The sequence below is a fragment of the Semicossyphus pulcher genome, unplaced genomic scaffold (genome assembly GCF_022749685.1).
Source record: "Semicossyphus pulcher isolate SPU_LCO1_2020_fin unplaced genomic scaffold, fSemPul1.0.p SCAF_21, whole genome shotgun sequence".
Classification (NCBI taxonomy): domain Eukaryota; kingdom Metazoa; phylum Chordata; class Actinopteri; order Labriformes; family Labridae; genus Semicossyphus; species Semicossyphus pulcher.
In genome coordinates this window covers 2,210,768-2,230,807 of record NW_027211695.1, presented here as the reverse complement: position 1 = coordinate 2,230,807, position 20,040 = coordinate 2,210,768, and the positions used below count along the sequence as shown (strand labels likewise).

At 44.8% G+C, this 20,040-nt stretch overlaps 1 protein-coding gene across 1 annotated transcript; it reads left to right on the top strand.

Moving 5' to 3' along the window:
• Nucleotides 1-210: 210 nt before the first annotated feature.
• On the top strand, nucleotides 211-15,802 carry arsj (arylsulfatase family, member J). Its single transcript, XM_069672298.1, has 2 exons — nucleotides 211-896; nucleotides 13,529-15,802. Exons 1-2 carry the CDS (start codon nucleotides 586-588, stop codon nucleotides 14,925-14,927), a joined length of 1,710 nt encoding a protein of 569 aa, XP_069528399.1. The 5' UTR covers nucleotides 211-585; the 3' UTR covers nucleotides 14,928-15,802.
• Nucleotides 15,803-20,040: the final 4,238 nt, after the last annotated feature.

Sequence of the window (20,040 nt, the reverse complement as noted above, 5' to 3'; positions counted from 1 at the left end):
ACAGAAACCTTCAGGTAGGCTCGGAGACTCATTGGGTAGGCTAGATGTTTTCGAGGTGCTCCTGAACGCATCACCGCAGAGTGTGTAGTTCTGATAGCTGCAGGGAGCGGAGGACGTACACATGGACCTGCCTCCTCACACAGACACGATCCAGTGTTTGCCTTCAGTCCTCAGTGAGCTCTGAGAGCCTGTCAGGATGGAGGACGTCTGTGAACTCAATGCACCGGCTGCTGCTTCAAGGTTTGTTGGAGCTGTGGGAGCTCTGCGCGTCTTTTGACGAAAAGCACACAGTCGAGGGCATGAGAGACAGGTTGTATGCAGAGACAGACATTAGGTTTTTGCAGTTTTGCAACACGCAGAGAGAGTGTAAGTCCCGCAGCAGCTGGTCAGGAGATGTGTTTAACTTTTTGTCCAAACCTCGAACCTGTCAGCGGACTCTGTGGTGGAGAAACGGACTGAACATGATGCGAACCCGATCCCCAACCGCCTCTGCTCCCCCCGAACATGTGCACCGCGCTCCCGCCCGCACACCCCGGCCCACCGAGCAGCAGTGACCGCGCCTGGAGCTCTGAATCCGGCTGAAACATGTTCATCCTGTGGGTCCCGGTGAGTTTGTTCCTCAGCTTCATCATTGCCCAGACGTGGAGCGTTCAGTTGTCGTGGGAAAACTGGAACGCGGAGCAGCGGAACCGAGTGAATGAGTTTGAGAAGCCGAGCTCTCAGCCGCACATCGTGTTCATCCTGGTGGATGATCAGGGCTTCCGGGATGTTGGGTACCACGGCTCCGAGATCAAGACCCCGACCCTGGACCGGCTGGCAGCGCAGGGAGTCAAACTGGAGAATTACTACGTGCAGCCGCTCTGCAGCCCGTCCAGGAGCCAGCTCATGACCGGCAGGTACAGTGCCACAGTTCCTAAACTCTGCTCTTTCAACAGCACAACTTTATAAAGTATATCTTACCTTTCACAGGGGGTTCAGGAGACTATCATGCATCTGTCAGGGGCTTTGTGAAATGTATTTGAGCCAGTCATATGTGACAATAAATACGTTAAATATGTAGCCAAATATTTTCCGCTATCAATGCTTGCCAACTGCTTGACACCGGTAAAAGAAAATGATTTATTACAACCAGTAATTTGTAATCCGTCTATCAGTTCACCATCAAAGCAGCGTTTCCTGCAGGAAACTGCAGAGCAGAGGAATCGCTTCTGTCATCTTGTTGGACATAAAAAGGTTTTCCTTTTCCTGACGGTGCAATGTGCTGCTTTGATTAATGACTGCAGAGCGAACATAAATTGTTACCTTTAAATCAGTCACCTGTTGCACCGACTTCCTGTTGGTGTGTCTCAGCAAGACGAGACAAGCAGCTCCTGAAATGCTTTGTGTTTTTTGAATGGGGTTTGGATCCTGCGTTCGTTTGCAACGTCAGCGAAATCAAGTTAAACTTTAAGAAGCAAATTAAGCCACAAACTTGTAGGTTTTCCTTCAAGATACAGAATGAGGAAGGTGACGTTAATCCTTTAAACTTCAATCCATGACACTTAGCATCTCTTATATATATATATGGACGAAAACAAAAGCTTATTCTACTGTTTTTATTTATTCTTGACTTTGGAATCAGTACTTTTGGATACAAATGAAACTCATATTTTTAGATTGACTTCAACTTTCCAAGAATATCTTAATCTACGATGTCCATCTAACGTAAACATCCACAAATCCACTTACTGTAGAAGTTATAGCCTACATAAAGATGCCACGAATGGCTGCAGAACTTAACTGAAAAACTTCACGATTTAACGTTTTCTTCAGTTTCAAAGTCATCCAGTGATGCTTGTCTGCACATTTATGTTTACATTGCAAACAGGAACCTCTTACAGCAAATTCGGCATCATTTTAATGTCGGAAAAACCGCCTAAATGCAAACAAAAATGATCTTTGAAGATGCGGGTGCAGCAGCGTTGCCTTAGCATCCACTTACTGGAGCACAGGAAGCTGTAATGAGATGTTAGAGGGCGATACAGTAACACAGGGGGTCAGCTGTGGTCTGGCTTTGGAGTTTGCTTACAGTATGTTTCGCATCAGCAGTTTCCCTCTTTGTACATGCAGCTCTGCAGGGCTTCTCTCCCCTCCCGCCCCCCCTACGTCCACCATCTGTTCCACTCCTCAGGAGGAGGCGGCCTGCTGGGCAACACAGTTTCTTGGCAGGAGTCCGAGGAGATAATGAGAAAAGTGCAGCCACCTCCTCGTTGCTCTGCTCGCTGTAGTCTCTGACCGGAGCTGAAAAGTTAGCGAACATCCATGTGGAAATGTAGGTGTAGGTTTAATTATGGATTCCTGAATGGATAGAGGGCTGTGTGTGTGTGTGTGTGTGCGTGTGTGTGTGTGTGTGTGTGCGTGTGTGTGTGTGTGTGGTTGAGTTTGAGAGAGCGAACACCATCCGTCTGTGTGCGAACATGAAAACATCAGCTGTCTGTGTCAGCTGGACGATCTCTGCAGCTCTGAGAACTCAGATTTTATCTGGCGCTCTCTCACAGACTTGTCGGAGAGAAATATCAGCCAGAGTAAAGAATCGAATCCAGAACATGAAAGTCTGATTAAAGTTTTTGCAGACTGTCTAAACGGGTAACCATGGTAACCACCTGGTGTCTGAGCTCAGCTGCGTGCTCGATGGATACAATCAGACTTCATTCCTTTTTTTATTCCTACTGATGATCTTTACTGCGGACCGTTCACTGTGTTTGTGTTAACTCAGACAGACGCTGTCTTTGCATCATGAATGACTGAAGATACTCAAAGACTGCAGAGAACAACATTCATTTAAACTTGGGGAAAAAGTTATATTTGAATTTTAATGACCTGATTGGATTTAAATTTACAGACTGTTTGAAGTAGTTTGCTTCAGCAGAGGGCGCTCTAAAAAGTCTCCAGTTTGACATAACATTACCTTTTGACCTATCGGTAAGCTCATCTAGTTACTGTTTGTTGTTTGCTACAAAAATGGAGGTCACTGGGAAGCAGAACCGTCCTCCAAACAATCACTATTTGGATCAAATGAGTTATGACCGAGTGCGTCTCATTTTAAATTTGTGCAGAACACGATTTTTGGAAAAACTGGCAACCCAATCCAACAATAGGGCTGAGCTACAGCTGATGAATTCATCACGATGAAATGTTTAATTTCACTCAGTGTTGCTGATTATTGATAATATATAAAGTTATAATCTCAAAGATCTCAGTTTCTTTCTTTGGCGGCACCTGTGGTGATAAACGGTAATTGCGGGAGCACACAGATATCCAGACAGTTCTGCATGTGTGACGTCCACGGTCGGCTCCGGTTGTAACTCCTGATTTTCCTGGCTGACGGTCGCTTTCCTTTTCAGACTGTTTGCTTCATCTGAGCGTCGAGTTTGTTTCTTCTTCTTTGGATTTTCACTTCTTGTTGAAGTTGTATCTGTAGTCATCCATCTTTTCTTTGTTTGTTCAGCCATAGTAGATTACTGTTTACTCGCAACACTCGCAGAGAGCGGAAAAGCAGCCGCTTAGCTCCGCCTACCCTCTCTGGCAGACCAATCACTGCTGGCTGATGGAAAACGCGTCACTAACTGGGCGCCGCCACAGACACCCAGTCTGTAATACTGCAAATGCAAAGGCTTTCATCAGTGGACCATAGGCTCAGTCAACATCGTGTTACCTCATTCGGCGAAAGATAGAGACTTAACAATCTTTGGAGTCACCAATGAACCTAACGAGCAGAAGAGGAGACCATGCAAACTCCGATCCAACCAGGAACTTTCTAGCTTTAAGGCGACAGCGCTAACCACTGCACCCCCGTGCAGCCCTACAGTTAAACAGATGAATTAAAATAGATAATGGATAAAGGAGGGATCTCACCTTGAAACACGATAGAGAAAGCTTTCAGGCTGTACTCAGCTACAGAGATGGTCCACGAGTGCCTACGTTGGTGTTTTTGCTCACTGTGAGGTCATTTCTCGTAAGAGGAGTATCTTTAAATACTTCATGTCCCTTTAATCTGTTATAGAAACCTCAAGATTGTTTCTTTTTCCTTGGATTAAAGTTTCATCACATTTACTCATCTTTCTTTTCTTTGTTTGTTCGGCCATGGTGACCGTTTAATTACGCCTCCTCTCAGACCAACCACCGCGGCATTGATGGACGCCGCCTGTGAGTTTCAACCTCTCACCCAGTTCATAACACCAAAGACTCCTGCACACGCTGCAGGCTTTCATCAGTGGGTCACAGACTAAACCAGCATTGTGTTTGCTCACCTGAAACACGTCGCAGTTCTAACTTTGTAGATCAGACCTTTGATGAATCGCCATGGTTACCTCAACTAAGAGATTAAGGATAAAACTGTCCTGGCTTATTTGTAGAGGCAGATGTGAGCAGCTGCTGTTGGAACCGCAGCAAAGCACTTTGAGCCTTCCAGGAACAGGAGCTCGGGAACAGATTTCCACGCTGTCCGTCTCCTGGGAAACTCACAGCATCAGAAAAATGTCTGGTTTTTCTTTAAGCTGCACTGGAGAGATTAGAGGCTTAGAGTCAGGACTTTCTTTCAAGTTCTGTGTTTTTGTGCTCCTAAACCCCCATTGTGCTCCCGCTGATTCTTAGCGACTAAAGAGGTGGATTTACACGGGCGAGGGTGTTGTTGTGAGGAACATATAAGTGACACAGTGAGTTATACGCCAACATTTCTGAAACCTGTCTCCTTGTTTTGGTTCCTTTGTAATTAAGGGAGCACACGTCTGGAGGGTCAAAGATCAATGCTGCAGAGACTTCAGTTTACCTCTAGGCTCTTGTATCAGTGGCTGAATCTCTAACCTTTCGCACCTCTGTTCCTGACTCTTGGTCAGCTCCACACCTGAAGGTAAGACTTCAGTAAGTAGCAGCAAATTATAGCTGGTTTCCATTTCAGCCCTACAGATGGTCTCAATCTTATCCTCATAGTCAACCTTTGCCATTGCCTTCAGGTGTTTAAGCCTCTGAAAACAGACCTCCTAAGGGTTCCATCTATCTCAGCATAAAGTAGTTGTCACAGCCAGAAGCTCCTGTGTCTCTTCATCTCTCCAGTCTGCAGACATCTTTGCCAGCGTCTTGTAAATGATCCTTCTTCTTCAACCTTGGATGTTTTAAATCGTCCTGTTATGCGTCGCTCTTCTGGTTTCACAGCGGTCACACATCATCACGCCGCCTGCTCACTTGCGCTAAATGTTCCTGACTATCACCTGCTGTGTTCACACATCAGCTCGTCCGGTGCTCTCGCGGACATTCTTGCGGACCAGGAAAAAGTCAGCATAATGTCGGGGTGAAACATTCGGCTGTTTGCGTTCACACATGCGGCCCACCCCGGACAGTGTCGGGAAATGTTCTGGAGGGCTGTGCATGTGTGAAATGGGTTTAAGACATCCAGACCAAGACTTCTCTTTCTCCGCTCTGGTCATTATTTACAGTCAGATGAGCAACTTGAGACCCGACGCCGACTAGTCGCTGCCGACGTCATGAATGAAACCACAGGAGAAGGGAACGCTTGGCAACAAGCAACAATACATATTTGCACAAGTTGTTGCCTGTTGCATGTGATGTTGTGCTATTGAAAGCATGCACGGCTCCCAGATCAGATGCTTCGAAGTGCAGAGTGGTTCTGATCATGCTGATAATCACTGGGCGCCGGTTTAGCTCTGTGGTTAAATTAGCGGCCGTGTACAGAGGCTATAGTCCTCGATGCGGCGGCCCCGGGTTCAACTCCCGCCCCCGGCCCTTTGCCAAGTGTCACTCTCTCTTCCCCCATTTCTGCCACTACCCACTGTCCTCTCTCCAAAATAAAAGCATAAAAAGCCCAATCTTTAAAAAAAAGAAAATCACTCTGTGGAAGAAAGGTAGCCCCACATGCAACTCTCCACACATTATTTCAGTAGCAGCGCTGGAATCAGCTGTTTCACCAGCTTCCACTGCGATGCTCTCATGGCGAGTGACTTCTGCATGCTTGGTTTGATGACTATTTCATCTGCAAGCACAGATTGCACCGCAATCCTTTGCTCGAACAGCCACTGGAGCATGACAGCTGTGATAAGCGACTAATCGATGTCAAGCATAAAGCGTCATCACACAGCAGTAAAGTCGACTAGTCTGTGCAACCCCTTGCTGGATGGTCCAACGTGGATGTGAGAGATTGCTGTTGCATAATCCTGTTAAAGTGTACCCAAAATAAAAACGATATTAGCTTCAGTGTAACTTAAATAACCTTTAGGTTGTACATGCCAAGAAATGGCATCTCAAAAAGCAAAAATACAAATATACTCACATTTTTTCTATAAAAGATCAAAACGCTTTTGCACTCAGCTCATAAAAATGAGCAAAACTTGAAAAGTACAAACTGTACAGAGTTCAAATTTCTCTTGGGATGATTAGAAATGTTTTGTTACTTGATTCTACATTTTAAAATGAACAATATTGGCACTGGTGGACTTCTCTCGCAGAGTTCTAAGAGTTAAGCTGCAGCCATTCTCGACAAGATTTTAGATCCCTTAAATGTCTTCATCAGTCTCCTACATCGCTGACCGAACTACTGTCCATCAACAAACCAAGACATGCTCGCTTGTTGTGTCTGCTCGGGAGCAACGAGGAGCAAACCTCAAGCATGGAAAAAAAAGACTTTATTCCAAACAAGCTCCTCTGTCATCCTTGAACACTGAGCTCTTCTATTAAAGCCCACTGGATTCAAATCTGGTGGAAACCACACGGAGACTTGGGTCGCTTATTTGCTCAAAGCAGCTCCTTTTCACTCCGTCTCCAACTTATTCACACTTCCCATCTGTCCACACTTATCTCGAACTTCTCTTAGCCTCTCAGTCACCCTTCTCCTGTTGATTCAGTGATCTGTCTTTCACTTCCCTTCCTCGCCCCTCACCCATGTGTCCTCGAACTCGAGTTGTGCAATGATGAACCGAGCAATGAATGAATGTTTAGAGTGACAGATTATAAGCGAGGTTTCTGGAAGAGTCGGGGCCTGGAAAAGTCTTGAAAGGAAAGAATGTTTACTACCATTTTAGAGTCTGGAAAAGAGGAGGAGCAGAAGTGAAAGAAGATATTCAGAGATACCAAGAAAGCAAATGAAGAGCCTGCTGAGAGGACGAGCTAAGTAAGACGAACTACTCCAGGGCTGACTTTGATTAAACGCAGAGCTGCAGAGTGGAGGCTGCTTATTTGAACCATATGTGTGGAGGACGTGGAGCAGGAGTACAAGAGAAGGCCCCGGTCTGCGCAACAGGTTTACTCGGTGAACCTCCAGAACCTCGGTGGCTGCAGCAGTGGCCAATGCACTTGTCTTGCGGGACTTGTGCGGTGATTTGAATTTAATGGCGTGTGTGATTTGTTGGCCTTCTGGCTCAGCGGTTGTGTAAATAAACTGAAATAGATAGCGTGATTACAGCAGCGTTTGAGAACATTACTCTGATTTTGCTGGAGGAATGCAACAAGACTCTTTGGCGAGATGAGATAAGGAATGCTGGAAGTATTTCCCCGCCTGTACTTGGTTTGATTCATGATGGACACAGGTCGCAGGGATGCCTGACCCCAGAGCTTCTGCCCCTGTGCTTCTGCTGCCCTTTCATGCCCTGGTGGGTTTTAAAGGGACTCATAAATCAGTCACGTTGGACATGTGGCGAAACTGCAGGGTAGGAGGGAAGATCTCCAGAGGGCAGTAGTTAGTGCAGTCATTATTTCAAGGCCTCATAAATACTAAAGACCTAGAACTGTCCTTCAGGTGCTCAAAAACCTGCAAAGTCAAGGCCTCGCTCCACGTGAGCCCCCCTCGTGTGTCGAGGTGAAACAACACAGGGATTCTTTGAAAGCCTTTGCGCTCCACCTTGTGCCGTTCTCCGTGAAAGACCCGGGGCAGGTTTGACTGATTTGTGGAGGGATCACAGGCTGCACTTAGCATGACATTCTCATTACACGGCTGTAACCTTTCGGTATGTGAACACCAACAAACCTGCAGGAGTTGAAAAAGAAGGGAAGGGATTGGGGCTCTTAAGGGTTGGAATCTGAAACACACACACACGTGCATGTCTTAATAAATTTGAACATGGACTGTATGTGGTCTCCGTTCCTCTTCTGTCTTTCCTCTGTCAGGCTCATATCATCCGTTCTTCTCACTTCATTTCTACAAGGTCTTTTTCCCCCAACGCTCTCTTGGCACTGATACGAAAGAGTCTGACAAATAAAAATAAATGGAAAGGAACGCCAGATGTGGAAAATGATCCTTGTGTAAATGGAAAGATGAAGATAATGGATCCGAGAACATCCTGAAGTCGTCTTAGAGAGTGCTAGTAACAACGCTAAATTCAACATACTCTGCTTTTCCAAAGTAAGGCTGGGTGATATGGCTAAAACATTGCAAAACTACATGATTCAGTATCAATATTTATCATAATATATGAGTTGAAAATGCTGCCAGGTTGAAGGGGACGGAGGCCTGAAGAAACCAGAGATTCCATTGGTTAAAGTATAGAAAACAGTTAATCAAATGATTAGATAGTACCGAATATAAGACAGGGTTATCATTGTCATACATCTGAAAAAGTGGGGTCGTCTATATTCGGGGTCTAGACTTTTTAAAGACCAATATGCGTTCACCAAAGACGACGGCGCTATCTGTAAACGACAGAAATTTTCCGCTCGTCAGAGGACATGCTGCAAGCCGAGCTGCAGCTAACAACCGTAACTCAGTTTGTGGGTTACGATTTTTATTGTCCTTCTTCACAAGGTTTTTACTGGGAGCCGAATTATCAGCAGAGGTCTCTTCTGTCAGACCACATGATAAATACTGATCAACACACTGAATAAAGTTTGTTTTATTGCCCATCCCTTGTAGAAAGTCTGGAGATATTTCACAGAAACGGTTTTACAAGCACTCATTGTTCAGTGAGTTTATAATGTGGATTTTTCCAACAAAGCAAAGTAAACAAGCGTCTTTATGTCGTCTTCCAAAGGGAACACACTCCCATGCCAGGCTTGGTCGGTTCCTTGTTGTTGATGTTGCCATCTTACCCACAAACACATGTTGCCTTCATTCTCATTCCTTCCTAGTTCAATGCATTTGAATGTCGTCGCCTATGACAGACCAACAATGCCCCCTCTATCCCCCTGTGTGCACGTTGGTAGTTGGGTTTCAGAGCTCCCCCTGCATAGACCACCGAGTGACAAGAAATTCTTCTCATCGCCTTATGAAACCAAGACCAGGGCCGCTGTGGTCTCATTGTGAATTCACCGACCCGACCTCAGTGAATGGAGGTATCAAATTCCGAATGTGCCTTATTATTATCCTGATGAGTTGAGCATTTTAAAAGTCCTGGGAACCGACACTGACATCCCTGGGAATCCTTGTTGCCAAGTTGTAAACATTACAACTTCCTAACTTCATTTCCAAATGTTTTGGAGGCATCAAACCCAGATGGCAGTTTGTTTTAGTAAAGCACAGTGCGGGACACACACTGTAATTAACCACAGAAAACAAACTGTCCAGAATGTCTCCACCAAGCAGCACACTGCATTGAATTAAAAGCGCTGGTGATGCAGTGGATCAGTGGTCATGGTTTCCCACAAAGAAGCACACGGTTGTTGCATACATTGCTTCTACCTAGCTACGACTAAAACCATGGGTTCAATGGCATTTAAAAAGTTTCTGTCCCAGATGACATTGTTTTCTGATTTCTTTATAAGCTCATGTGTAAGTCACACATCTGTGTTACCATTGCAGGTGACTCCTCAGTCAGAATCTGAGTGCTGAGCTGCTGCTAGCTTGTTTTGAGCTTGTTTTTAATACTGTAAACCAAATTACCCAGAGGTCACGTTTACTCAAATAATAAGGAACAAATTATAAAACACAGAAGAAAAACAGTTCAAGGTCTCTCAGATGCTCTCCGGCAGGGCTTCTGGAGCTGAACTTTTGCTATAATTAGATCCATAGCCAACTGAAATCCTTCATCAGGTTTAAATTATGTGGTTAAAGATGGTTAAATGCCTCAAAATAAAAAACGGAAAATGTTCAGTGTCCATAGACACGAGTCTTACAGGTATAACACGAGATATATCTTGTAACTGATAACATTTCAAGTTGGGTTCAGCCTTACGAGTTAGTTAGCTACGTTAGTTTAGTAGCTAAGTTTCTTGTTCAGCTCTGTTAGCTGTATTATGAGATTTCAGCAAATAGACAGCAGCTGACTGTGGTGTGCAGGCTTCTAGTATTGAACCACTGCCATCACGGTTATTGCAATTTCATATTTTGGGAAGCATAAATGGGTTTACCAAATTTAGTGTCAATCCATCCAAACTGTAATGAGCAAACTGTCAGATATGTTAATGAAAAGCAGATTTTGTGTCGAGTCAATGCACCAAATTTAGAGGCAGTCAGTCCAATGGTAGCACTGATGTTGCAGTCCAAAGAGTAATGCTGCTTGCATGGCTAAAAAAATGGGACATGCTCGCCCAAAGTTCGAAGAAGCCGCATTTACCTGAAATTGTTGAGCGAGAAATTGAGCATATTTTATTACAAATCTCCCGACATAACGCAGATGTTAAGTTAAACTTCACCAAACTGAAACAGAAGCATCAACTGAAAGACAAGCTGATAGCCTCCCCAGCTGTGCTACATGCCTGATCGTTAGTATGTGAATGTGCAGTTGCAGTCTGTGATTTTATGGGAGTATGTGTAGTGTCCTCTGAATTGTTTCTGTACCAGTTTACAGTTGTCAATCAGTGGGTTTATTGCTTTGTTTGGAACGCGCCACTCGGTGGTGTAACCCTTATAGGACTCAGTCTCAGGGGGCAGTGGAAGTTAGCTAGCCCTGACCACCTTCTGGATCTCCTCCAGCCGAATCGTCTCTTGAAACCTAAACCAGGCACTTATTTTCACTCCCTTTCCCTGGTGACAGCTTGACGGCACACCGCTAACCTCAAGAGAGAGCAGGGGAGGGTCAGAAGAGAGAAGAAGGGGAAGAGGCATCTGGCAGCAGCGGTTCCTCGTCTCCTGGGTGTCTTGATTTCACTCAAAGCAGACATGGAGTCAGACAGAAATGAAGTCAGAGCTTATTGTCCTCATCTTCTGAGAGCTTCTTCCTAAGTCCCAGCTGGGTTTCCTCTCTGCGGGCCAAGAACACAGTCAGTCACAGTCTCAATGATCATAAAGATGACTTGGCTGCTTTAAATCAAACCACTAATCCCACAGCTCAATTTTAATTGATTTCACTCCAAGCTGCAGAGAGTAGTCAATGATTTGATACGAGCGCTGGATATCCTTTGAGAAAAATTATCAGGGCCAATAAAAGGTCGTCACAGGTCCAATATTAGTTTGAAAGGGTCTGAAGTGGATCAAAAAAACTTTTAGAAGAGCTTTGTAATCCCGATTGGCATAAACAATTTTTGCAGAAACAGACGTGATCCAAAAGGTAATCAGAGAAATGTTAAAAGTCTGAATACACCCCAGTATAATACGACCTACGCCAAAACTGAGCAGCTTCATGCAGACTGTCTCAAAATAGCCACCAACTACAAAAATAAAAGAGGTGGAGAAGCCTCTAAGAAACTCGGTGTGATGCGTGAGGCAGGGCGGTGCGTCTCCAGTCTGTCGGCTGCTCCAACGCTCCGGACTTACAGTCAGTGAATTAAGCTTAACCAAATTTGACAAAGACCTTGCTGCAACCCTCTCGACTACCCACCACCGGGGTTGACTTTATGGCAAGCAGCCCTGCAGGAAGGCCGCTTTCTAACACACTTTCTCGTTCATTGCATACAAAGCTTCGGCGTTTCTTTTCCACAAATTCCTTGCTACTTAGTGGCTGATATTTGAATGGTCAGTTTATCGCTTTAGTGCTCTTTTTTTGCAGACATTATTCATAACATGTGTAACCACTTTTTTAATACCAAATATGCCTAAACTGCCTAGAAATTTTAAGCACACAAATCACAAAAAGCATGGGATGCGTGATAGTCAGCACCACGCACTGCCAAGTGCACAAATGGTTCTGTTAAAGTAAACAAAGAGAAAGGTTAAACCCTCAATTGAGTAGCAATTTAGTTGACACATTGACTTCAGAGGTAATAATTTACAACAAATGTTAGTGTAAAATGATTGGCTTTTGTCAGGCTTATCAAGGAAGCTTTTACGTCACTATTCACAACATGAGCAGTCAGCGGCCCTCTGAAGACGCGTCCAACAGTTGAGTAATTGATGATGTGATGGTGTGGGAAAGGGAGAGTCTTTTAACTCCAACGGGTGGAGACTGTTTGAGTTATGATTCATCAGCAATTTGTTTGAATGCCTGCAGATACGGCGTTGTACAGTCCCTTTTTTGCTAAGTGGTAATAAAAGTTTAGTTACAACCTTATGTAAAAAACTTGAGTCCACATTTGCATCAGAAGGAATTAAATACTTGGCGCCTGTCCTTTACTCATCAATAGTACTGTGTTAGCTTACTGCCAAGATGTCTGCCACAGCATCATTAGCCTCAGGTCACAACTCTGTTTCCTGTCTGCTCTTGAGTGACAGGTCTTCTGTTTTTGCTCTGGGCCTCCCCCACTCCTACTCCCATCTACCTTTCCCTGCTCTGTTACATGTAAGTTTAACATTACTCTGCTCCAGAAGGCCTATAAGAACTCTTCTGTCAGCTCAAATGTGCTTGCTTTGGACTCGGTCCAATGTAATTAAGATTGGAGAGAACCATTTATCAGTGTGTTACAAATTCTGGATAACCTATTGTTTTCAAATGGTCTGTCCCAAAGGAAGGAGTCCTTTGTGAGGGTGCAGTCTTGTCTTCAGTTTTGTATTATCATCATTTTCAGGAAGACTGAATCATCAAGGCTTGGTGTGTAGGGTTGGGCCAATGGACAATGCCCTTGTCCATTGCCGATGGCTGATAATTATCGTTTAATGAGCCCTCTTATCATCGCACCATTTTGATTTATGGCCCTTCATGGTGAGCCATAAAGTCAATCGAAGTGGAAGGCAATAGAGGAGGCTGTAGCTATCACCGTCTGGTTATAAAGTGGTTAAGCCAATTTCAATAACAGTCATCACTGGAGCAGAGATGGTTGGTCAGTGGTAGAGTCGTCGTCTCTCAATTGGAAGGTTGGGGGTTCAATCCCTGACTGCTAGGGTTGCATGTCGAAGTGTCCATAGGCAAGACACTGAACCCCAAATTGCCCACGGTGGCGTAGCCATTTGGTATAAATGCATAGATCATTAACTTGTCATATTCCATTCCGATTCGGTATACAGTACATCACCCAAACCTACTTGTGCGTCAATGGAATTGCTTATTGATTTATCTTGCATGGTCACTGGATAGACTTCTTTCTGGTTTCAGTAGCAGAAATGTTCTAAATGAAAAATGATCTTACAAGAATTAAAAACTTTCAAGCATGCCCTCCGAGATGCCCAGCTTTCCTCAAAGATGTTCATTTCTAAAAGTCTTGTCTCTGACCGTGGTTAATCTGTTTTTCTTTTTTGTAGGTATCAGATCCACACTGGTCTTCAGCACTCCATCATTCGAGCCTCCCAGCCCAACTGCCTGCCTCTGGAAAATGCCACACTGCCTCTGAAGCTCAAACAAGCGGGCTACTCCACCCACATGGTGGGCAAGTGGCACTTGGGCTTCTACAAGCGTGGCTGCCTGCCCACCCAGCGTGGCTTCGACACCTTTTTCGGCTCCCTACTAGGAAGCGGGGACTACTACAGTCACTACAAATGTGAAGGGCCTGGTATGTGTGGCTATGATTTGTATGAAGGGGAAGAGGCAGCTTGGGAGCAGGACCGCGGCTTGTACTCGACCACGATGTTTACTCGAAAGGCTATCAACATATTAGCCAATCACAACCCTCGCAGACAACCTTTATTTCTCTACTTAGCTTTTCAGGCAGTTCATTCCCCACTTCAGGTTCCTGCCCGCTACCTCGAGCGCTACAAGGGTATTCCAAATCTGCATCGTCGAAAATATGCTGCTATGGTGTCCTGCCTCGACGAAGCCATCCGCAACCTCACGATAGCACTCAAACGCTACGGATACTATGACAACACGGTTATAATATACTCCTCAGATAATGGGGGCCAGCCATTATCAGGGGGAAGCAACTGGCCATTAAGGGGGAGTAAAGCCACCTATTGGGAAGGGGGCATTAGGGCGGTGGGCTTTGTTCACAGTCCGCTGTTAATGAACAAAGGAACCAAATGTCGGTCTTTGGTCCACATCACTGACTGGTTCCCCACATTGGTGACCCTGGGTGAAGGGACTATAGAAGAAGATCTTAATCTGGATGGGTACGATGTCTGGGAGGCGATCAGTGAAGGGCGCCCATCTCCTCGCCTGGACATTCTCCACAACATTGACCCCATCTACATCAAAGCTAAGAATGGTTCGTGGAAGGCTGGGTATGGCATATGGAACACAGCCATCCAGGCTGCGATCCGGGTGGGCCACTGGAAGCTCTTGACGGGTGTCCCTGGCTACAGCGACTGGGTGCCTCCACAAACCTTCTCCAACCAGCGGCTGACCAATCGCTGGCATAATGAGCGTGTCCACTGGGACAGGGGTAAGTCCGTGTGGCTGTTCAACATCACAGCTGACCCTTATGAGAGGGTGGACTTGTCTCAGCGCTACCCTCATATAGTGAAGAAGATGCTAATGCGGCTAGCGCAGTACAACAAGACTGCAGTGCCAGTACGCTACCCAGCAAAAGACCTGCGCTCTAACCCTCAGTACAATGGGGGTGTGTGGGGACCCTGGTACAAAGACGAGAGGGAGGAGCAAGAGGTGGACGAGAGATACAATAACTTGTTTAACAACCATTTCGGAAAAAGACGGTGGAAAAAGAAATCACAGAACAGAAAGCAGAAAAGGAAGGTAGAAGAGTAGCCGACCACACCTGTGAAAGACTTGAGCTGCCTTTTCTCAGGGATTGACACTTCCTGTTTCAGGTTTGTCCTCTTCAGACATTCAAACTCCAGTAAGTTTAACTTGACCGCAGTGTATACTGTATGTAAAACAGTGTGGATGGACCTTCTGAAACGCCTCAAGGAGAGACGGATTGATCTATTGGTAGTGGAGCCTGACTGATATGGGATTGTTTTTTAACTGACGCTTATGCTAACATTACCGATATGGCGTCTCATAAAAATGGAATCAATAAAGCAACCTTTTGCATAATCACATCAGAGCAAAATCAGTGCACAAGCCACAAAAAGAAAGGTCCACTGTCATTCCAGCACAAACATACACTGTATCAGCCGCCATGTTGGTAATCTGTGACTTTTTTCCTCTAAAATAAATATTGGTATTCGGTCGGGCTCTAGCCTCCAGAGAAATGGATCCACTCATTCAAACACTGTCATGCCCAGACACAACTGAAACCTCATGCTAATGTTCGGGCATTTAAAGAATGTTTATTTTTCTAGATTGTGTTGCATGCTTGAACTGTTGTCACCTTTTGCATTGTTCTGCAAATTCATGTCTCACTTAGTGTAGAAAATAAATCTTCCTCGACAGTCGCCATAAATCTTGGTGACAGAGAAATAAAGTAGGACATAGCTCTATTATGTTGTTGATTGCAGCGATACGGTATCGTGGAAACAGATGTAGGATTTATGTGACGTGTGAGTGGATGTACGTTGGTTTTATAAGCACAGACTGTCTGAACCTTTTAGAATAACAGATTTTGTTCCCTCTGTTAGCTGATGTCTGGTCTGGCACCAGGCCAACCTGAATGTAAGACAAACTAACAAAATAAAAGCCCCAGACACAAAGCTCTTTGTCTCCTGTCATCTTTCGAGCTCTGTCTGGTTTCCATTTTATAAAGTCCAGATTTCTTTACTGTTGTAACTGGAAAAGTTTTCATATTTAGAATCTGACACGCAGCCATTAAGTGCATGTATTCATGGAAACTACAGTAAAGTGGGATCTGAGCGGTGATAAAGACCTAATTGCTTTCTTGCAGTCCTTGAAAAATGCCCGCCTCTTCAGTCATGGTGTGCAGAGCAGGAAGTTGGGATTAAGGAAAACAGAGAAGTGGAGCTACTCACACGGAGTGAACATAACTTAAAATCTGTAAAAATATATTTTTCATTGGTTGCTTGGCACCCATGTAAACAGTGCCCAAACTCCCAAGCTCCAAAATGTCCATGATTATCCTGAGCTGTTTACAAGTTTTCTAGTGTACTTAACTGGCTAATTAGCTGTTTTAATGACACTTGATGACTTCTAAAAACACTGCGCTCAACAAGATTTATAGATGCCTAAAACTGGAGCACATTCTGTTTAGCTCTTAACAGAGCTCGGCTGATTAGCGGATCCCTGATATCACCAACCAATATGGGTCTATATGTGTGCTCCGACCCTCTCAGCACCAAACCATCCAGTTTCTCTTCACTTATCCTGTTCAGGGTAAGAACTTTTAGTTCCAGGAACTTCTCTTCAAGGAACTAAATGGTTCCTGTGGCCCATTGTTGTCTACGTTTCCACAGCAGCCTGAAGTCCCGGGAAGATTCTGCAAATCGGGCCAATGACATGGAGAAGCAATAAAAGTAACTGTATTACACCACCAGTCCAGTAGGTGGCAGTAAGACAACAGTTAGCCTGTTAGCATGGAGGAGATTGAACTTTTCATCGTGCTTTTTTGAATTGCAAATGGATTCATGAAATCAACCCTGGAAAGCTACGGCCTTTTAAACATGGCGGGTGGAATAAAACACTGCGAGTACTCCAATCAGAAACGATCAGCACTGCAGGCGCCGCCCTGAAAGTTGCTGGACCTTTGGAAAGTACTGCCCCCCGAGCAGGGACTTTTCAGGGAGTACATCAATTACCCCGGAACTAAATTTAGACCGTGGTTCCTGCTGTCGAAATGCACAGAGTTACTCAATAAGTTCCTAGTTCCTTTGGAAAGTTCCTGCTGTCGAAAAGCACCGTATGTCCAAACCTGGACATGAACCAGGAACCTTATAGCTGTGAGGCAACAGCGCTAACCACTTAGCCACGGTACAGCCAAGTTTTAGAAGGTTTACCGATACCGTTACCTAAACTTTTTCGGCCGATTTAGAGTACCAATCCCATTTCAGGTAAAAGATGTTGCTTTTTTGATGCTTATTAATTACACTACTGGATCAGTGCCCTGACTGGCGTCTGCCTCATTTTAGGACATCTCTACATATCGGAAACTTTCCCCTTCTAAAATCAGCGTTTGCCTGAAGATATCGGTTGCCCTAGTTCTTTTGTGCTTCCTCAGCTTGTATATTTGTCTTTATAATTATCTAACAATCCAGCTTTCAGGAACAATCCCAGGCTTTGGGAGAGCTTGAAACTGTGTCATAGTAATGAAACATCGTGAGCTCCAGTGAGAGGGGCTTTCCCCTTGAAAGTGTTCCATGCTGCACTGCTCATCCCTCCAAAACCACGCTAGCTCGTGTCCCCCGGTCTCTGCACCGTGCTCAGAGCCAAGTTATGACCTCAGACTTTTCAGTCTCTGACTCAACTTTCACAGCGGCATTTGTGTTAACAGCTCATGCGGATTTGAAGACGACTCTTGCGGTCCTTAACCTCTGTAAATCCAAAGCAGGTGAGGTGTATTTGGGGTAATCGTAGCGGTTTTCCTCCTTCACTTTGATTTGTGTCCGCAGGATAGATTGTGCCCATGGGAAGAGGAATTTACCTGGCTATAAGCTCGGTTTCACTCCTTACCATAAACCTGTAGGGATGCCCCTCATATGTTACGAGCTACAGCTGAGAATTATAGAAGATCAGATTCTTATTTCGCTACGTCGTGCTGAATTTCCTCTCCCATGGGCTATAGGAACAGTTAAACCCTGGATTCTCTGGGAATTCACATTTGTTTTCAGTTATAGAAGCTAACATCGCTCTTATGGGAACAAGCATGCGTATGTTTTTTCTTTTTGTAACTGAGCTGTAGGGCAATACATCAAGCTCCCTCATCCTGCCGCCTCGCATTAAGAGTGCCCATTAGAGCTCATTGGGTCTGATACAAGAAAATAAGCCTGATAGATGGCAGAGCGAACATCAAAGTCGAGCGCAGCAGCAGGACTTTCCTGAATCTGGTCGGTTTTCTTTCAGCTGTGGCACCGTGTAAGACGTATAGTTTAGGCTCTCTTACGATCAAGGTGCAAATTAGCTGAATTATGTGCAGCCAACTGGAAAAGAGCCGACCACCTCGCTGCCAAAAGCTTCATGTGAAACACCATGACTAAGCCGCTTTTGTTTCTCTGAAGTATCTTTCCCAGAGTCGAGTGATGAAAAACAAGACAAATATCAAGCAGCTGTTGTCCAGAAGAATCAGAATTAATACATAATCCGTGAAGTATCTTGTGAACGCCACCCAAAATGCCAAATCACATTTAACGCTTGCAGAGCATGCTCTCAGAGCGTTACACACAGCAGGGCTGAGCTTTCCAGCTACTTGGCAAAAGAGGGACATTCCAGTCGAAAGACGTACTCTGGGTTTTTTTCAGAGCGGTTGTACGAGCGTAAGAAACGGCTGCTGTCATGTTTGACGGTGACATCATAGGAAGTCCTGCCTAGGAAGTGGCCGAGAATCTCTGCATAAAAGATGCTGCATCCTTTTTCCTGCAGGAAGCAGAAGAGCTCAAACGAACAGAGATCAGGTCGTCCTGGTTGGAAAATACATTTGTGTAAGTACAGATCCACCGACATGAGTTTGAGTGACTTTGACTTTTATTGAAGCCCATGAGTGGATTTTAAGTGTGTGAGAGAAGACAGAGCAGTGCATTAGTTTGATGGACAGCCTCTTTTGGCTGGCAGTCTCTCTGCAGACGTGGGGATTTCCTGTAATGAGCAATTTCACCCATGCACAACTGGAACTTCTCTTGGCCTTCAGGTCCAGAACTCCCACTTTATTGCATTTGTGCTTCCCCGGGACCACTCCCTTTATATCTTAATATTTCTTCCACTCCCTCTCATTACTCTTATTGCCTGCATTCATCCTTTCCTTTTCATTACCTGCCATAATTCTTGTTATGCTTTTTACATTCTCTGTTTTATTCTCTTCCCTCGCTTCCTTCTTTGCTCCGTGGAGGTCCTCTGCGGGTTTTTGCTCAAGTCCAGACCTGTGGGGTTTTGTCCGTGTGTCAGCAGCGTTGTGAGAAAAGCCTGGATCCTCCAAACACAGAGTCATCCATCCGTCAGTGGTAGGTAACACCAAGTGGCAACCTCCGAGGCTGCAAAATGTAGCGTATGTGCAAGTGCTAAAAACTGCAGTTCCTCAAACGACCACTTGAAGCTGCCTCCAAAAGTGAGTCAGTCCCCATAGAGCCCCATGTTAGAACTTTACAGCAGTACTGCTCGGTTTAAAATAGTTTTAGTCAATATATTTTGTTTCCCCAATTATGAAAACATTATGCGGAGTGAATTTCTGTGAGTGAAGTTTAGTTAAAGCACAAAAAAGGGGCGTGGCCGCTTTGAGTGACAGCTAAGTGCTGCTAGCTGTGTGTCATCTCAATTAATCTCTCTGTGTTTGTGGCTTGCTGTGCGGTTAAGTGTACAAACAGACGATTCAAGTAGTCTGTTTTTGTTTTATTATTTCATCACTAATCAGCAGGTATCTGTGTCTGTACTGGCCATACTTGGGTTGTTAGCTCTCTCAGTGTGTCTTATACATATCTGATTTAGTCTAGCGAATAAACTCCAGTCAGCTACCATCACTAATAGAATCTTATTTGGTTAGAAAAATGTTGTTAGCTATCTAATTAGCCAGCTAACGAATAAGCCTTGGGCATGTATTGGATGACTAAGCTTTTGCTAATGCTTTGCTCCACAAACCAATGATTGACATCGCAGTGTCTCAGGGCGACATGGGTTGGCTTCCTGGATCCATACAAAGTTCGCATACATCGTTTACTCAACATGTCAGCAGGAAGCTTTTTCTTTGAAGTAAATTGTACTGTTCTCCATGTGCTAACGAGCTTCATGCTGTATTTGGGGAAGCTGGCTCTTTATATGTATA